General features: G+C 46.1%; 1 protein-coding gene across 3 annotated transcripts in view; it reads left to right on the top strand.

Annotated features, from left to right (window-relative positions):
* The window catches only part of LOC311518933 (sulfotransferase 6B1-like), a 37771-nt gene extending 25386 nt beyond the window's left edge, over window positions 1–12385 (top strand). For all 3 annotated transcript variants that reach the window (XM_084624987.1, XM_084624986.1, XM_084624988.1), the window contains exons 3-7: window positions 6040–6129; window positions 6885–7011; window positions 9669–9763; window positions 10466–10622; window positions 11119–12385. In XM_084624987.1, coding sequence (XP_084481113.1) covers window positions 6040–6129; window positions 6885–7011; window positions 9669–9763; window positions 10466–10622; window positions 11119–11249 — 600 coding nt within the window. In that variant the 3' untranslated portion in view covers window positions 11250–12385. The remainder of the gene's footprint in view (window positions 1–6039; window positions 6130–6884; window positions 7012–9668; window positions 9764–10465; window positions 10623–11118) is intronic.
* Window positions 12386–18152: the final 5767 nt, after the last annotated feature.

Raw genomic sequence — 18152 nt, 5'->3', positions numbered from 1 at the left:
GGACGTGGCCATGTAGTGAGTGCTTCTATTTTATCAGGATCAGTACTCACACCATCTTGGGACACAATGTGACCCACATACTTCACTGAGGTTCTGCAGAACTGGCATTTGTCAATTGAAAGCTTCAGACCATAATCCTCCAACCTATCAAGCACTTTAAGAAGTCTTTCTTCATGCTCCTCTAAGGTTCTTCCAAACACAATCAGGTCATCCAAATAAACTAACACTTGCAGTAAATTCATGTCTCCCACAACTTTCTCCATGAGACGTTGAAAGGTGGCAGGTGCTCCAGAAATCCCTTGGGGCATGCGTTCGAACTGATAAAACCCTAATGGGCAGATGAAGGCTGTCTTCTCCTTATCTTCTTCTCCCAGAGGGATCTGGTAGTATCCACTTCGAAGATCCAACACAGAGAACCACTGGCTTCCCAGCAAACAGTCTAAGGCGTCTTGCACTCGAGGCATAGTGTACTGGTCGACCACCGTACGGCTGTTTAGGGTGCGGTAGTCAATACACATCCGGATTTTCCCATTCTTTTTGCGGACTACCACAATGGGTGAGGCGTATGGGCTGCGGGACTCTGTAATGATGCCATTCGCAGCCAGCTCCTGAAGATGATGTCGCACATCTTCCATCTCAGAGAGAGCAATCTTCCTAGATCTCTCCCTGAAAGGTCGAGAGTCATGTAGTCTGATATTGTGCTCTACTCCTTTTGCACATCCCACATCCCACTCATGCAGTGAGAACACCTTGGATCTTTCACAAAGTTTCTTCCTCAGGCGATCTTTCCAGTCCTCGGACACTGGTGAATCTCCAAAGTCAAACTTTGCTGGGTCTATTGCCAGAACTGGAGTTTCATACTGGGGTTTTACAATCGACTCAGGCTCAAAGAGGTCTGCTATCTTTTGTCCTTGCTTCACAAAAATATCACGACTCGTTTCATTAGCAATCAGTATAGTCACCCTTTCCTGGGCTTCAGCAGGTAGGGTTATGACTCCACTGGGGACCAGCACTCCTTCAGGGAGCTCTCCTCCCATCGGCTGCTCTATCATTGCTAACGTCCCTTTACTGCCTTTCAGACAGGTACTCATGACAAGCACTTCTTGCTCCGTCCTTGCAGGCACTACTAAGGGGGTTGTGCCCGCGTACTTCAGTGCCCCAAGCGGTAGCTCAGATGTGTCCCTTTTAGCGCTCTCAATTTTCCTATAGGCTTCAGCACAAAGCGTATGGATCATCAGGGTATTCAGGTACTGGTCCCCAGCCCGCCTTCTGCAGTAATCCGCGAGTACCTTGAAGAGACTGGAGTTGGTCCCTATCAGCACAGACACATCAGAAGTCCCTTTAGGGTCAGGGCATATTAAGGCAGCTGTGTCTACCTCTTCTCTTACCCCAGCAACCTCCTCTGGGAATTCCAGGTGCACTATGACATACCCTTGATAGGGGTATTCATCCATGCTGAGGCCACATAGGCCAAGGCCAGTCAGTGGCTGTATAGGCAGGTGCCTAAGCATCTGTTGGTAGAATGACTGAAATATAATAGTCACTTGAGATCCAGTGTCAAGCACTGCTTTACACTCCACCCCTTCGATCCTCACCATGACCTCTGCTCGAGGCCCTATCAGTCCTGCAGGGATCCCAGCTGGACAGTCTTTTCTGGGGGAATCTTCAAATCCTGCAGACCTGGGGGGTCCCCGTCCCCAGACCCTCTGGCAGCTACCGGATCTCTCCCAACTGATCCTCAGCTTTCCATACACTAAGGAGGGGTTTTCTTCATTATGGCACTTGGCAGCACTGTGTCCATCCTGACCACATCGGTAGCAGAAGAATTGACCTTTCCCTCTTCGCCTGGGGGGGATGGTGGCTCTAAGTGCGGGCTTCTCAATCGCCACAGTTTGAGGCTTCTTATTCCTAGAAGTCTTAACTCGGTCAACGGTACTTTGCAGCTCAGCTATCCGTTCCGTCAGGACCTGCATTTGTTGGGCAAGTTCCTCTCTGGTGCTCACCATCAGTACACTGGCCATTTGCAGTGGTGTTGTGCTGGCTGGCTCCGATGTTTGGGCTTCCCAAAACTCACTGGCAGCCTGCCTTTCTTCCTCCTCTCGGACCTCTTTTATCAGCTGGGAGTAACTTGGGGGATGTTCCCGTCGTTCTCTTAGCCGGAGATGAAGTAGAATCGGGTTCTGATACTGAGTTTCTCTTACAATTTGAGCCAGTCTGGTCTGATCCATCTGCTCAGCAGTCACTGCTCCCCTCATGACAGCTCTCTGAAGCAGTCTCTCCAGTCTCTGTATGTAGGCTGAAGCCTTCTCGCCCTTTTGTTGTCGGGAATTAAGGAACTTACAGTAGCTGTCTTCAGGGCCCTCTACGCTCCCAAAGTTGTGTTCAAGGGCCTCTAGGCAGTCCTTCACACTGACCCCAGGGTCAATGAGCTTCAGGGTGCGAATCACATCTAATGCTGGGCCGCCAAGGCTCTCTATAAGGCATCTTCGCTTTTCTGCATCTGGTACGGCCCACTCTTGCAGCATTTCAGTGGTATGCTCTAACCAGGGTTCAAACTCCTCCTCCCCAGCAAATAATCTTAACTTACGACAAGAGTCTGACTCAGCATGGGGCAGCACAACCTTTTCCAATATTTGCCCCAGAGCTTTTGTCCAATCATCAGCCGAGGCTGCAGCCTCCGAGCTGGAAGCTGCTGAGCCAGGGCCCAACAAACCTGACATATTAGCCATTATACAAACAGTAATTTCCTCAAAATATAAGCACAAACAAAAAAAAATATAAATTGTTTCCCAATGTAGTGGATCACTCAACAGATGCTTGCGAGGGGTACTGACCCAGGCGATCCCGGACGAGCCCCCAAAAATGTAACCCTTCTGCCCGTCAGAGTTGGCAGCAACAAGGGCCGGGTTCAATATCTAGGGGTTCCATTCCAATAACACAATGCAAACCGGCTCGAGCCCCCACCCAGTGACCTGGGACAAATATATACCACCCCCGCTGGGCGCCTCCAAGAGGCAATACTTCCCCTCTCGCAAGCACATAGTCTGAGTGTAGCAAAAGTCTTTTAATAACAGAGAGAAACAATGTGGCATTATGTTGGGGAAACACCACCAACCGGATTCATAACACAACCCATGAGCAAAAACAACCCCACCCCGGGCAAATTGGGGCATGCCCTTTTCCCTTTGGTTCTTGAGTCCAGCAACCCCAAAAGTCCAATGCCCCAAAAGTCTCTGTCCCTGGTCAGGGCAGCACCAGAGTTCGAAAGTTTATCGGCGGAGCTTTACCTCCCAACCTGGGTGGAAATGGGACAGGGGGTAAGAGGCACCTTACGTGAGCTGAAGCTGACCGCCCCATAGCTCCATAGCGGCGCTCCGCTCCGCTCCACCAGCCGCCCCACGAACTCCTTCGCTCAGCTGCGCTCCGCTCCGCCAGCCGCCCCACGAACTCCTTCGCTCAGCTGCGCTCCGCTCCGCCAGCCGCCCCACGAACTCCTTCGCTCAGTTGCGCTCCGCTCCGCCAGCCGCCCCACGAACTCCTTTGCTCAGCTGCGCTCCGCTCCGCCAGCCGCCCCACGAACTCCTTCGCTCAGCTGCGCTGCGCTGCGCTCCGCTCCGCCAGCCGCCCCATGAACTCCTTCGCTCAGCTGCGCTCCGCTCCACCAGCCGCCCCACGAACTCCTTCACTCAGCTCCATGGCCCACAAGCAGCTCCTGCCATCCACACACTGCTCCGCGTCGAACCGCTTCACCAGCTGTCCCGCAAACTGCTCCACAATATATCTTCAGGCTCCCCCACTACTTAACACAACACTCAGTGATTTCAGCTCTTAGGTGAATTCAGCTTATAGTAGGGGAGCCCCAGTGCTGGTGCACTGTCAGCCCAAAGTGAGCTCAGCAGCCTATAACTAGACTTCTAATGAAATCAAAATTAGCTCTGATATTCCACAGTGGAGAGAGGAGGAAGTGCAATCAGCATGTAAGGCCCTCACCAAGGGGCCCATGCCACCCAGTATTGATACTTGTCCCCAGCCTCTCTCCATTCACACAGTTTTGGAACCCATGACCCTTGCCTAGCGAGTGCTACTTAGATGATGGTGAATCCCTCCATCGTAACAAAAGGCCACGTACAGTTCCAAGCACAGTTCCCATAATCAGGGTAATAACAATTTATTCTTCCTGCCCCAATAACAGAGACACTGGGGATCCCACAGCAGCCAAAGTGACCATTTGGGCAGCTATGGTCTCATTCTAGGCGTGGTGGGTGTGCCTATGCAAATGAGATCGGCCCCTGAAGTTCTTTTCCACAACTTGCCACACCTCACCACCAGATGTCAGGGTGGAGCTCATCCTGACACTGCTTACACACAGGAGGGTGTGGAGTCCCTCTGTGTTTACGTGTGTGTTTTCTGCAGCGGCAGCCACCGGTGCATGTTCTTTTTCTGTTGCTTTGGGCCTAAATATTGCCACATAAAATGGCACAAAAGCTCGCCTTTATAATTATAATGAATTAAGAGCAAGAACAATGCAAACAGCTTTCTTTTTTTAACTATCTGGCCTACGTATGCTACCTGCCTTGTGACAATTTTGAAATCTGCTAAAAATGATAGAATTCTGCAGAAACTAGGCTTTAATAACAATGCCATCTAGATGACATTATGAAGGACGAGAAGAACCAAGAAGAGAGACTACAATTTAACAATTACCAATAAAAATTCTTTCCATGCAAAATAGATGTTTAGATCAAATTTACACTGTGACAGACTGGATCACAGAAATCCCTTTGGGACTGCCAACTGATGTGCTGACACTACCCAAGAGCCTGGTTCCCATGGCAGCTTAGGACTTGAGTGTCCTGCCTGGTTTGAGCCAGACATGCTAGCCTGCTGCAAACCCAGACCCAGGTCTGAACCACGTCCCCTAAACGCTGCAGGCGTAACTGAAAACAGCTTAAGAAGTGTTCCTGTCTCTAACACTCAGATGCCCAGATCCCAATGGGGTCCAAACACCAAATAAATCCGTTTTACCCCATATAAAGCTTATACAGGGTAAACTCATAAATTGTTTGCCCTCTATAACACTGATAGAGAGATATGCACAGCTGTGTGCCCCCACAGGTATTAATACATACTCTGGGGGAATTAATAAGTAAAAAGTGATTTTATTAAATACAAAAAGTAGGATTTAAGTGGTTCCAAGTAATAACAGACAGAACAAAGTAAATGACCAAACAAAATAAAATAAAACACGCAAGCCTGTGCTTAATACAGTAAGAAAGTGATTACAGATGAAATCTTACTCTCAGAGATGTTCCAGTAAGCTTCTTTTACAGACTAGTCTCTTTCTAGTCTGGATCCAGCATTCACTCACCCCTGCTATTGTTACCTTCCTTTGCTCCAGTTTCTTTCAGGTATCCTTTGGGGGTGGAGGGCTATCTCTTGAGCCAGCTGAAGACAAAATGGAGGGGTTGAAATAGACTTTCTCTTGTGGGTGGACACGCCCTCCCCGATATAGAAACCAGCTACAAAATGGAGTTTTGGAGTCACATGGGCAAGTCACATGTCCATGCATGACTCAGAGCTTACAGGTGGCAGCCATTGTTCACATGCTACCTTCAACGTCCTCAGGTAGACTTCTTATGTGGATTGAAGTCTTCCAAGAACCATTGTCTGTTAAGTGTTTCTTGACTGGGCACTTAACTTGCAAATTCCTTTCTAAAGAAGCTGACCAAATGTCTTACTAAGGCGACTTACAATCAAACAAGTACACAGCCAACATTCATAACTTCGGGAACAAAAACGATACATGCATACAAATAGGATGAATATATTCAGTAGATCATAATCTTTGCAGAGATATGTTACATGGCCTATTTAGCATAAAACATATTCTAGTTATGTCATATTTACTTTCATAAGCATATTTCCATAAAACATTATGGGGTGCAATGTCACATACACATATTATAAATTGTCAACATATTCGAGGTAGATATGTTGTGATTCCTTTTTTTTTCACATATACTTTTTGTTTTGATTTAGAAAATAAAAAGTTTACCTTCGCCACGTCTTTTTACCACACATCTCCATTATGATAATATTCCCAAGGCTGTTTTGGGGAGTAACGCAAAGGTAAGTGAGCATTTTAATATTTGATATTATTCACTTTCCAAGCAACTCCCAGTTTTCCTCTGGCAAAAGTTCTCTACAGGAGTGCCTGGAAAACAGGAATTCAGTTTCACAAAAAAATTCAAGGTTACAGCATTTGGTTTTGTTCGGCATTGGGATGTAACCAAGAATGGTGGAATTTTTTTTGTGAAAAAACAGATTGAGGAGAGCAAGGACTTGAACCTGGGTCTCTGATGTTCCAGGTTAATGCCGTAACTGTTGGGACTTTGGCTATTCTGAGATGTGTGTGTGTATGCCTCTCTCTCCCTCCCATTTTAACCAGAAATGAATAAATTTCTGGGAAAACTTTTGGCCAGTCAGCATTTTCTGGTGAAAACCATTTCACTGGAAAATTCCTGACCAGCTCTAGTTCTCTACTTGGCTTTTTCAGATCCCACAATCTGACATCTTTCACTAGAAAAGTGGAATTCAGTTTTTATTGGTTGTTGTTTGTAATTCACACAAAGGTCAAATCTTAGATCCCAGCCCTGCAAGGTGAGCTGTATAGGATAGCCCTTATTGCTCCATGGAACCCCCATGAAGTCATAGGGGCTCCAAGCAGGTGTAAGGTCTCTCCACACAAATCAATTTGCAGGATTGGGGCCTCACTTTCCAAATTTCAGTTCCTGTAAGAGCTGATACGTTTTTAATGCAGGACCCTTGAGATCAAAGGTTACCTTAAAATACCAAAGACTCATGTGCCTTTGCTGTTTTAAAAGGTACTGGTGTTACTTCGAAATCCAAAAGATGCAGCTGTATCCTATTACCACTTCTACAACAAAAATCCTGGGCTTCCAAATGTCAGCTCCTGGGATGAGTTCTTTCAGAAGTTCATGAGTGGAGAAGGTACAGTTATTAGATCTTTGCTATGTTTCTCAGTGGCGTTTATAAACACTCTAGTACAGTGTTCTCAACTCTTCTTTGGTCTGCAGTCCAAAAAGGGAATCTGTGATCATCATGTTAAAACTAATCCCAAATGGATTCAAACTAATGATCTGGGTTGGGGAGGGCAGGGGAGATGGTGCTAAGGAGTCAAAGGTGCTTCACTCTTCTTCAACCCTGAGCAATGCTCAGCACTCGGAGCATTGCTGTGGAGATATTCAAATGGTCAGGATGGTGCAGTATACAGGGATTCCACTTCATCCCCAGCACACAAAGGGTAAACTCCAGCTTTCCTTTTCTTTCTGGCAGGCATTATCCTTCTTGCGATTTCACATCTCAACAACTAGATTTATGAGTGAGTTTCTCCCCCTTTGTTCTCAGCTACTTTTTTCTCTTGCTTTCATTTGCATCTCAGAACAGGGGTACACATTTTAGAGCAATTCAGAATAAAGGTTTGGGGTAAAATTTTTAAAAATGCCATAGTGACTTAGGAGCCTAACCCTCATTGACTTTCAGTGAGACTTAATCACCTAAAGGCCATATTTTTAAAGGCATATAAGTGCCTAAAGATGCAGATAGATGCCTAGCGAGATTTCAAAAAGCACCTAGGTACCTAATTCCCATAGACTTCCAGCACTTTTGAAAATTCCACCTGGCACCTATCTGCCCATTATATCGAAATCACTTTTGAAAATGGGATTCAGGTTTTCTAAATCTCTTAGGCACTTTTGAAAATTTGGCCCTTTATTTATCATTGAGCAGAGGTTTGACCTACAACTGAAATAGATAAACCCCTTTCTGTAAACTGAAGAACTCAGTATTAGTCTCACTATCATCTGTTGACAAAGAGCACTATTATGCTGGAAAGAAGAGTATTCCAAAGAGCGTTCATGCTGTCAAAGCAATGGGAGCAGACATGAGTTACAGATTTCCTGTCATGTCAAGAAGCTTCATAGCAATCGGGCTCAAACAGACTCAAGGAAAACGACAGTGAGAGCCACCCTGCATTTCAAGTGAAGTTCTCTTGTAAAGGGGAAAAAGAGACTGTAAAAATGGCATAGTGGATTTTGTACACATCTCTTTATTACTTCCAGATCAGAAGTGCTAGGCTTACAAACAAACAATGTTTTATGTAACTGCCAGCTCCTCAAATTCCATCTGGGATTTGTGAATCAAGTTGGACTCTTTCCTTCTTCAACACCGCTGCCAGTGATAAGGACTCTGCAGGCCAAACTGCACTCTTAGTAACATCTGTACAACCCCACTGGCCTGTCATGCCAATTTAGCAAGCTATTTTGAAGATGATGTTGCACAAAATGGAATAGATTCCAGCTTGTACTCTCCTAACTGTGCTGATTTGGCAGAGTTTAATGCTTTTCACTCCTTTTAAGATGCATTTTATTTCCTAAAGTAAGCAGAGAGGGCACTGTATATACTTAGGAAAACAGACCTGTTTAGTAAGAAGGTGCCTTGTTTTACATACTCATTTTGCAGAGAACAGCACTTTAACAAAATATCAAGCCAAACCCTCTGTCATACTAGCTACTCTGACACTGAGGTGCATTTCAGGGATTTTGAGAAGTTGCTGACAGTATAATACAGTGTCTATGTATGATATCAGCAAAGTCTCTTTATTTCACCCCTTTTTTTGTGCAGTTCTGTCAGGAAAGAGACGAGAAATCAGCTGGATCTGTCCGGCTGAGAAATCCCCTGATGTAGGAGAGCTTTCCATGGATGCAAAGCTGGCATTCTTGATTCTTGTACTATTCTGCCGCTATAACTGGCACAGGGGTGGTGTCAAGAGATTAATCTTAATTGGTGAATAGTTCCTTGGGGACTTTGCCACTTACCATAGGTTAGAGTAGCCTCTAGGCTGCTTGAAGTTACCGTGGAGCCAGGTCTGAGCTGGGCAGAGAATCAGGGAACCGTAACCATAAACTGCCTTACAGCCCCTGAAGCAAATGGAGGAAATTTAATATAGCAAAGAGTCTGTGCCATATTCTAGTAAACAATTATTGGAAAATAAAGTATACTGGTAGAAACTAATTGTTTATATTTTGTAAGGGCCTATCCCTGCAAGCACTTATGCATGTGAGTAAAATTTACTCACATTAATAATCCCACTAAAGTAAAGGAAATTATTCGTATGGTGAGTGTTTGCAGGACCTTAAATCTGTGTTGTTGGGGTTATTTTTTTTTAACTTTGCCATTTCATAAGTGCAATGTTAGCCTGGTTATGTGATAGATTGAATATACACACATGGCTGCGTTACTGATTACTACAAAATGTATTCAAGAATTAATTTGTTGTAAACAGATTTTTTTTGAAACTTGTCATGTAGAAACGGTATAGCTTGATTATGTAAAAATAGTTGGAAGAAGAAAGTGAAAAGTCAAGTCTGGAGTGAATGACTTCCAAAATAACATCTGTCCCCTCCTCCCCCCAAAGAAAAAGAAAAAGGAAAAAAAAAAGAACTAAGAACAGAGTACTGAAGGATTAGACGATCTAAGCTCTCCAGGACTCTATGTTGAAGTTAACCTATACATTTCATCTTGGGGCAATTTAAATATACTTTAAATTATCTTCTGTTTTTGACCTGTCTGCCTTAACTTCATTTTAGTCTGCTGGAGCTCATATTTTGACCATGCTCTTGCCTGGAACAAACACATGGATAAAGAGAATATCATGATCATCACCTATGAAGAAATGAAAGAGGTAAATATGTGTAGAAAGTTAAAAATGGAAAAGACTTATTAGGTCTTGTACTCAGTTCTGATACAGAATTGCTCCCTTCAGTATATTCTCAAGCATCTTGTCCCATCCAGTTTTCATTTTGTCCCAGGCAAAACCTTATTGTGCAGAGAACAGGTATATGATGTTGCAGCCTGTTTTCCCACTGGCTACTAGCCCTTCTTTCTGCAGCCCAGCTCCCTCCTCAAGCACGAAAGCCTTGATCCTGCAACATTAAGCACGTGCATGAGAGTGGGCCCATTGACTTCAGTGAGACTGTTCACGTGCTTAAAGTTAAGCATGTCCATGTTAGCAGTTTGAGGATCTTAAACTGTAAATTCTCTGGGTTAGGTAATGCCAATGCTTATATAGAACAATACTAATTGATGTGGCTAGATAAATGTTATCAGTAGTAATTAATACTAAAATAAAGAGATCCATGCAGAAGATTGAGAGCATTCACTTAACACATTGCCATTTGGGAAGGGAGGCACATTCCAAAATCTTATCAAAAGTAACCACCATTCCTGCAACCTCCTGCTGCTGAACTGAATATATTTCTCTAATGTTCTGCCCTTTGTATGGATGAGAATATTATCAACTACATTCATTTGACAAGATAGAGGGAAAATGTCTGGCATGTTTGCTTTAACTTATACATAACTCTATCGCATTTTTGTTTTTCAGAACTTACCTCAAGGAGTGAAACAAATAGCTGAATTTTTGGGGTTCTCTCTGCCTGAGGAGAAGATTCAGTCTATTGCAGAGAATGCCACCTTTGAATCAATGAGCAATAAATCCCAAGAAACACATGGAAAATTTGGTCCCATCCTTTTCAGAAAAGGTACATTTATACAGAGCGATGATAGGCCTAGAGTTTAGAACAGGTATCCAAATTGGTCATGGGAGCTAATTAACATTTAAAAGGCTTGATAAGATGCATGACTGTTGTGACCATTTCAGGAGGTCCCAAATGCAGAACTAATGCATTTAATTCATAGCTGATAATGAATTTTCTTCTCCTGAAAATGGACATCCCTAGCTAGATGATCACTCAGGCACTGAATGCTGTTCTTTCAAAATATGAGCTCTGTGGAAAATACCTTGGTTGTAAAAGGTGCATGCATATATACCTGTAAAATTTAGTGCAAAGGGTTTTCTTTAACCTAAAATTTTAAGAACACCATCCACATTGAAGCCTCATATTGATTTGAAATGTGGCAATAAGTTCAGTCATTCCAACTGTTTGTGTCAGCATTTCATTGTTATCTACCGCTACCTGACAGGTGATCTTATACTTCCAGGAATATTTATGAGTTTATTTCATTGTTCTTTTGCAGGTACTGTTGGAGATTGGAAGAATCTGTTCACTGAAGCTCAAAGCCAAGAAATGGATGCCAAATTTGAAGAATGTTTAGCAGGAACGAAACTGGGAGCCAGGCTAAAATATGATAAATACTGCAAATATTAAATCCTTGAATATCAGAATGACATTAGCATTTACTCAGAAACATCATCTATTTTACTACCTTTTGTTTGAGAACATAGAGATTAAAATAATTAGCCTTTCACGCAAGAATTTTCACACAAAAAACAACCAAACCCAAGACACAGTAAATAAGGCTAGTGGTCCAAATACTGCCCATCTGTGACTTATTTAGGCTTAGAATCTCCTGTGCATAGTGGCACATGAGGCAACCCACTTTTCCTACTGCTGCCTGTCCAGAACAAGATGTTTGACTCAATTGTAAATTGTCTCCATGATGGCAACAACTTTTGCAATTGTTTTGCAATAGGCCATTTTTTCTCCTTCATGCCTTCTCTTCCCTCCGGGTGGAATCCAATAGAATGCTACGACTACACTATGCAGCTTTTAGCAACACGGCTGTGCCGCTATAGCCGTGCTGCTAAAAGCCGCGCAATGTAGCTGCTGTTTGTCGTCAGGAGAGAGCTCTCCTGCCGACAAAAAAATTCCACCCACAACGAGCAGCAGTAGCTTTGTCGGTAGGTTCACACAGGCACTTTTCGTTGGTAAAACTTTTGTCGTTCGGGGTGGCGGTTTTTGTCATTCAGGGGGTGTTAAAAAAATGTTTTGCCAACGAAGTCCCAGTGTAGACACAGCTAAGATATACCTTTGTGCTTCTGCCTTGTGGTAGCCTGATGACATTGTTGGGGACACTGGGGCATGGCCACTAGGTAACTCGAGGGGATGGAAGACCACGAGTGTCGATGAAGCCCCCTCGCACTAGGCCCAAGTGTCCTTGGCCCCCCGCCTGGAGGCACTCACAGCAGTTATGCTGAGGATCTGCAACAATATGTTGCAGAGTCAGACTGCCTGAAACTAAGCAAGGCCGAACAGGGCAGATATGAAAGAACAATGCTGAATAAAGCAGCTTTATGTATGGTTTAACAAATGAGAACAAGGGAACTAGCTGGGAACTGGATTGGCTGGCTATATGGATACTTAGGGCAGCTTGCTATTGGATAAGTATGCTGGGAAAAAGGATGTCTAAAAGCCTGTGTAACTTCCTGCTCTGTGTGCAGGATTTGAGATTCTATTCTCCCTGTACCTTTTTGCAGCTGCAAATAAACTTTTCTGCTTCTCCACCCCGTTGTGATTATTGGGTGTAGCACACCGGGTCGCGAACCAACCTCAGCTGTTGTTTAGCCTCTCGGCACTGGGTGCCGGCAACAGCTTTTGGCGTCCCTGGGTGGGCGACGAGGCTGCTATTTAGCCTTGCCCGGATCCCTCCTGGAGGTCGAGGATTGCGGCGAGAACCGACGCCCAGCACGCACCGGTGAGTTCATTGGGGGCCTCGGAGGAGACGCAATTTGATCGACCCCTGAGGGCACAACGGTGAAACGCACTCATATAGTGGAGAAGCAACTGTGGACGACGGTGAGGAACCAGTCCCTTGGATAACGTAGGAACCTTTTGAAATCCGGCTTGTTTGCTCTGTTGGAACCTGGGGACGCCCTGAGTTCCCCTGTATGTATGGGACAGGGACAGAGCTCGGGGGTTAGGGCACGGTGTACGCCCCTAGAATGCATTCTACCAAACTGGAAGGTATTTGGTGCGGATCCAATGACTAAGAGCCAATTAAAACGATTCTGTACAGTTGACTGGCCTCAATATCAACTAGAGGACCAGGAGTGGTGGCCACCAGGAGGGTCAATTAATTACAACACGATCCTTCAGTTACTCCTGTTCTGTCAGAGAACAAGGAAATGGAATGAACATATGTATGCGCATTTGTTTCTGACTTTATGTACTCGACCAGATATTTTACAGCGCTGTAATCTGACTCCGACCGGTTCGGTAGCAGCTAATGTTAGTCCCCAGACCCCCACCCCCACTGTAATGGCAGAGCCGGCGTCCCCTTCGGCCCCTACACCCACACCTTGTAAGTCCTCAATGGTTGGCCTATACCCCTTAATCACCGAAACTAAAGTCGCCCGGTCTGGATCGGACAGGTGTCCGGCCACGACTATGCAGGTTTATACTCATGTGCCCTTTAATCCTGTGGATTTGGCTGCTTTCAAAGCACAGGCGGGAGAGTTTTCCACCAACCCAAGCAGGTTTATATCAGTCTTTGAGGGGTGCCTCTGCAGCCACAAGCCGGACTGGGATGATTGTAACGTCCTCCTGCGAACCCTATTGTCTGAGGTTGAAAGACAACAGGTTGTGTCCAAAGCAAGGGAGGAGGCGCAGAAACGGTACGACCGGGATCGTATTAATGTCCCTGACCCAGATGCACAAGTCCCCCGAGCAGACCCCAGGTGGGATCCAAATGATCATGGGGATATGACCCGCCATACCACCTATAAGGAGTTGCTCTTGCATGGACTCCGTCACTCGGCTGTCCGACATAATAATTGGGCAAAGCCATCTGAACTAATACAGGATTTAAAAGAAAGCCGAGGGGCCTTTCTACAGCGTATTTGGGACACAATTCGACAGAACACTAATGCAGACCCCGATGATGAGGCTACTGAGTCAATTATTAAGGGAATTTTTATGAGCAGAGCAGCCCCTGATATTAAGAGAAAGTTACAAAAAAGGGGCGATTTAATGGGCATGGCCATGGCACAAATCTTAGAGACTGCAAACCGAGCTTATAGTTTGAGAGAGACAGAGAAGGAGAGAAAGCAAGTGAGACTGATGGTAACAGCGGTACAGGCCGGCACTAAGGGAAGTGGCTGGGGAGGAAGGAGCTGTGGACACGAATGTCTGGGCTCGCAGGAGAGACGACTGGGTCGCAACCAGTGTGCCTTGTGTCGAGAAGAGGGACACTGGAAAAATGAGTGCCCAAAGAGGAAAGAAAAGGGGGGTGCCTCTATGATGGCGATGGCGGAGCAGGTATAGGGGTGTCAGTGGAGACGGACCACCCTACCCCTGGAACCCCGAGTAAAGATGCGGGTGGGAAGCTCAGAAATAGATTTTTTTAGTGGACTATAGGTGAACAGTATACCCATTTTTCAGTCCTCAATCTGAAAGATGCTTTCTTTACCATCCCAGTTGCCACCCCATCACAGGAGATCTTCTCCTTTGAGTGGGAGGACCGAAAAAGGGTTAAAAAGCAACTTTCCTGGACAGTGTTGGCCCAGGGATTTAAAAACTCCCCCACCCTCTTTGGCCAAGGTCTGGCCAGGGACCTAGAGGAGTAGGATAATGAGGAGGCCCTCCTTCTGCAGTATGTAGATGATTTGTTAATTGCCACTGTGGGCCAAACCCCCTGCCTTAAAGCCACCATGAGCCTCCTGAATTTTATTGGACTCCAGGGATATCTGGAACATGGAGTAAGGCTCAAATCGCCCTCCCAGAGGTACGGTACCTCGGGTTTCACATACGGCAAGGGGAGTGTCAGCTTTCAAGCGAAAGAAAGGAAGCTATCTGTCAAGTTCCTACCCCAAGTAATCGTAAGCAGCTCAGGGCATTTCTGGGTATGGCAGGCTTTTGCAGGATATGGATCCCAGAGTTTGGACTGTGGGCTAAACCCCTGTACGACTGTGTAAAAGGAGCAGATCATGACCCCTTCTATTGGACCCCAGAGGCTGACAGGGCATTTAAAATCCTGAAAAGAAAATTGATGGAAGCCCTGGCTCTGGGCCTGCCGGATCTCTCTCAGCCATTTCAGTTGTATGTACATGAACGAAAGGGGGTGGCCCTAGGAGTGCTTACACAGCTGTTAGGAGCATGGAGACGTCCCGTGGCTTATTTTTCTAAGCAACTGGATCAGGTTGCGAAGGGTTGGCCGGCATGTTTATGGGCACTCGCAGCTACTGCCCTAGTGCTTGAGGAAGCCGAGAAGCTAACATTGGGAGGGGTTATGCAAATCTATACTCCCTATATGGTCCGAGCCTTATGGATGCAAAGGGAGGGCTTTGGCTCACCCAGGCTCGGATTGCTCGGTACCAGGCTAAGCTGTTAGAGAACTCTGAAGTCACCTTACAGCCTTGCCCCTCCCTTAACCCAGCCACTCTCTTGCCAGAAACAGAGGAACAAAAACATGACTGTTTAGAGATCATAGATGTCCAGTACTCCAGCTGTCCGGATTTAAAGGATATACCCCTCCCAAATGCAGATTATGAGTGGTACACTGATGGTAACAGTACTGTAATAGATGGGCAAAGGAGGGCGGGTTATGCTGTTGTGACCCTCCATGACACTGTGGAAGCTGAAGGTTTGCCTGCTGGGACCTCTGCCCAGCTTGCCGAACTAATAGCCCTGACCCGTGCACTTGAACTGTCAAAAGGAAAGCGGGTCAACATTTTTACTGATTCAAAGTATGCTTTTGGTGTGCTGCATGCTCATGCTGGCCTATGGAAGCAAAGGGGAATGCTGACAGCCCAAGGCTCCCCAGTCAAGTATGGGCCCCAAATCCTCCAGCTCCCAGAAGCCATACAACTTCCCGCGGAAGTGGCGGTGGTACACTGTAAAGCCCATCAAAGGGAAGATCAAGATGTGGCCAGAGGTAACGCCCGGGCAGATAGAGAGGCTAAGCATGCTGCCACCCTGCCATCCCCTCAGATTGAGGACGCCCATATGCATGTCCTTATCCCATCAGTAGGGGAGCTTCCAACCCCTCAGTACTCTGGGGAGGAGAGACAGCTAACTGACAAACTCAGTCTCCGGGAAAAGGAGGGATGGCTCCATTCCCCGGAAGGGAAGGTCCTCTTACCAAAGGGCCTGATCCAGCCAGTGCTGCAGAAACTGCGTCAAACCACTCATGCTGGCAGGGAAGCACTTATCCAGCTAATGGGAAAATACTTTATCACTTCTGGACTCCTACCCCTGGCTGCCCAGGTACAAGCGGACTGCTTAGTCTGCCAAAAGAATAACCCCCGACCGGGACATCCTGTGCCACCAGCTGCCCTAGAACCCACTCCGGGCCCCGGACAAGTGTGGCAAATAGACTTTACTGAGTTTCCCGAGTTTCCCCGGACCCAAGGGTTGTCTCCTTGTCATAGTGGATGGCCAGAAGCCTTCCCATGCCGTAATTGCACTGCCAAAACAGAGGCCCTCAAGTTTGTTAAGGAGATCATTCCTCTCTTTGGACTCCCCCTGTGGATGGAATCTGACAACGGGACACATTTCACGTCAAAAATCATTCAAAGCGTCTCATATGCCTTACAGATCCCCTGGAAACTCCATACGCCCTGGAGACCGCAAGCCAGTGGTGTAGTGGAGCATACCAATCAGACCCTTAAACGGCATCTCTCAAAAGTGTCCCAAGAAGCCTCACTGCGATGGCCTGATGCTTTGCCCCTCATCCTACTCTGTATCCGCCTTCTCCCTAAGGGTAGATTAGGGCTTAGTCCCTTTGAAATTATGTTTGGAAGGGCATGGCCTATGAATGGCACCCCGGTTCTGTCAGGGGAATGGGAGCTGGGTAACGGTTTGTCACAGTATATGTGTTCCCTGTCTGCTGTTCTCTTGTCTCTTCACAGGTATACCAAGGATTCCCAGCCTCTCCCCTTGGACTCTCCCGTCCACTCCTTACAGCCCGGTGACTCCGTGCTTGTTCGTACCTGGAAAGACGAGCCTCTCCAGGAAAAGTGGAAAGGACCCTGCTGATCTCCCATACAGCAGCAAAGATCGAGGGACACAAGAACTGGATCCATCACTCTTGTCTGAAGGCAGTACCCGCGCCCTCGTCAGCAGAACAGTGGACCGTCCAACTTGCTGACTCCTCATCTAGTGACGATCTCGGGCTAAAGCTACTGTTTAAAAGACACAAATAGTGGGCACCTTAACGCTAAAATAGGCCCACCCAGGTACTGGAGACCCTGGGTTAAAAAGACTCTGGTGATAATTAATTGGGTAATATTGTTATTCTCTGTATTGTTACCCAATTATTATTATTATTTGTTATTGTTAATATTATTGTGAATAACCCATTGTTATTCTCTGTATTGTTATTTCCAAACCATGCATATCGGGAGCATAACTCCTTTGTTTCGCTTGCGCACCACGTTGCTACTTTAACAAACCAGACTGGTTGCTGGGTATGTGCTCCAACTCCACTGTCCCCCAAAACGGGAATGCCCATTGACATGCTGCCCTTGATCCTAGCAGAATTAGCCGCCACCAAAGAGCAGGAAAGAACGAACTCGCCGTTCTGAAATAAGACCTCTTTACAGCAAGCCACCTATCAGGACCAGGAGTATTCAGTTGCAGTATTCACTGAGGGAATGTTATGTTTTACCCGAAACCAATCTGATCACTGTGGGCGTCCTGTGGGGAAAAGCTCCTGTGTTATTACACAGTGGGCTGATGGGTATTGGATAAAGACCAAAACGGGAGGCCAACAGTGTGGGTGTAATGGTTCCTCCCCTTTTAGGGAAACTCTTACAAATAATCTTACCACAAAGGAAAAGAAATATAAATATAAAAGGAAATATAACTTGCCGTCCAGTTAATATTGCCAATGTAGCAAGCCAGTGGTGGGTTTGTAGTGGTCCCTATGGCGAGTGTAATTTGAACGGCGCAATTAGAAATGCCCCCACTTGTACCCAATCAGGAGGATGGGATGCCCCCTTAGGGGCATATGAACTGTTTGGAAAAGCAGCTTTAAATATCCCAGGAATCCTCTTAGGAAACAGTCCTTACTGGGCCCTACAGGGTCACTATTTTGTATGTGGCCGAAAGGCTTACAAGGTGCTACCAGCCAACTGGACAGGTAGCTGTTATATAGCTCATGGAGTTCCTCATCTGTCAATAGCTGCCACACTGCCCAAAGGAAAGATTAGAAATGCCCGAGACACCTCTGTTGAGTCACGAGAAAAGACCCTGCGGTGACTGACTACGGCATTGGAGGGCAATATGAAGAATTCCCTTACAACCGAGAAGCTTGTAGGGTGCTCTGTACTG

Source organism: Lepidochelys olivacea, assembly GCF_965140295.1.
Source record: "Lepidochelys olivacea isolate rLepOli2 genome assembly, chromosome: 3".
NCBI lineage: Eukaryota > Metazoa > Chordata > Testudines > Cheloniidae > Lepidochelys > Lepidochelys olivacea.
This window is presented reverse-complemented; position numbering and strand designations above follow the sequence as displayed.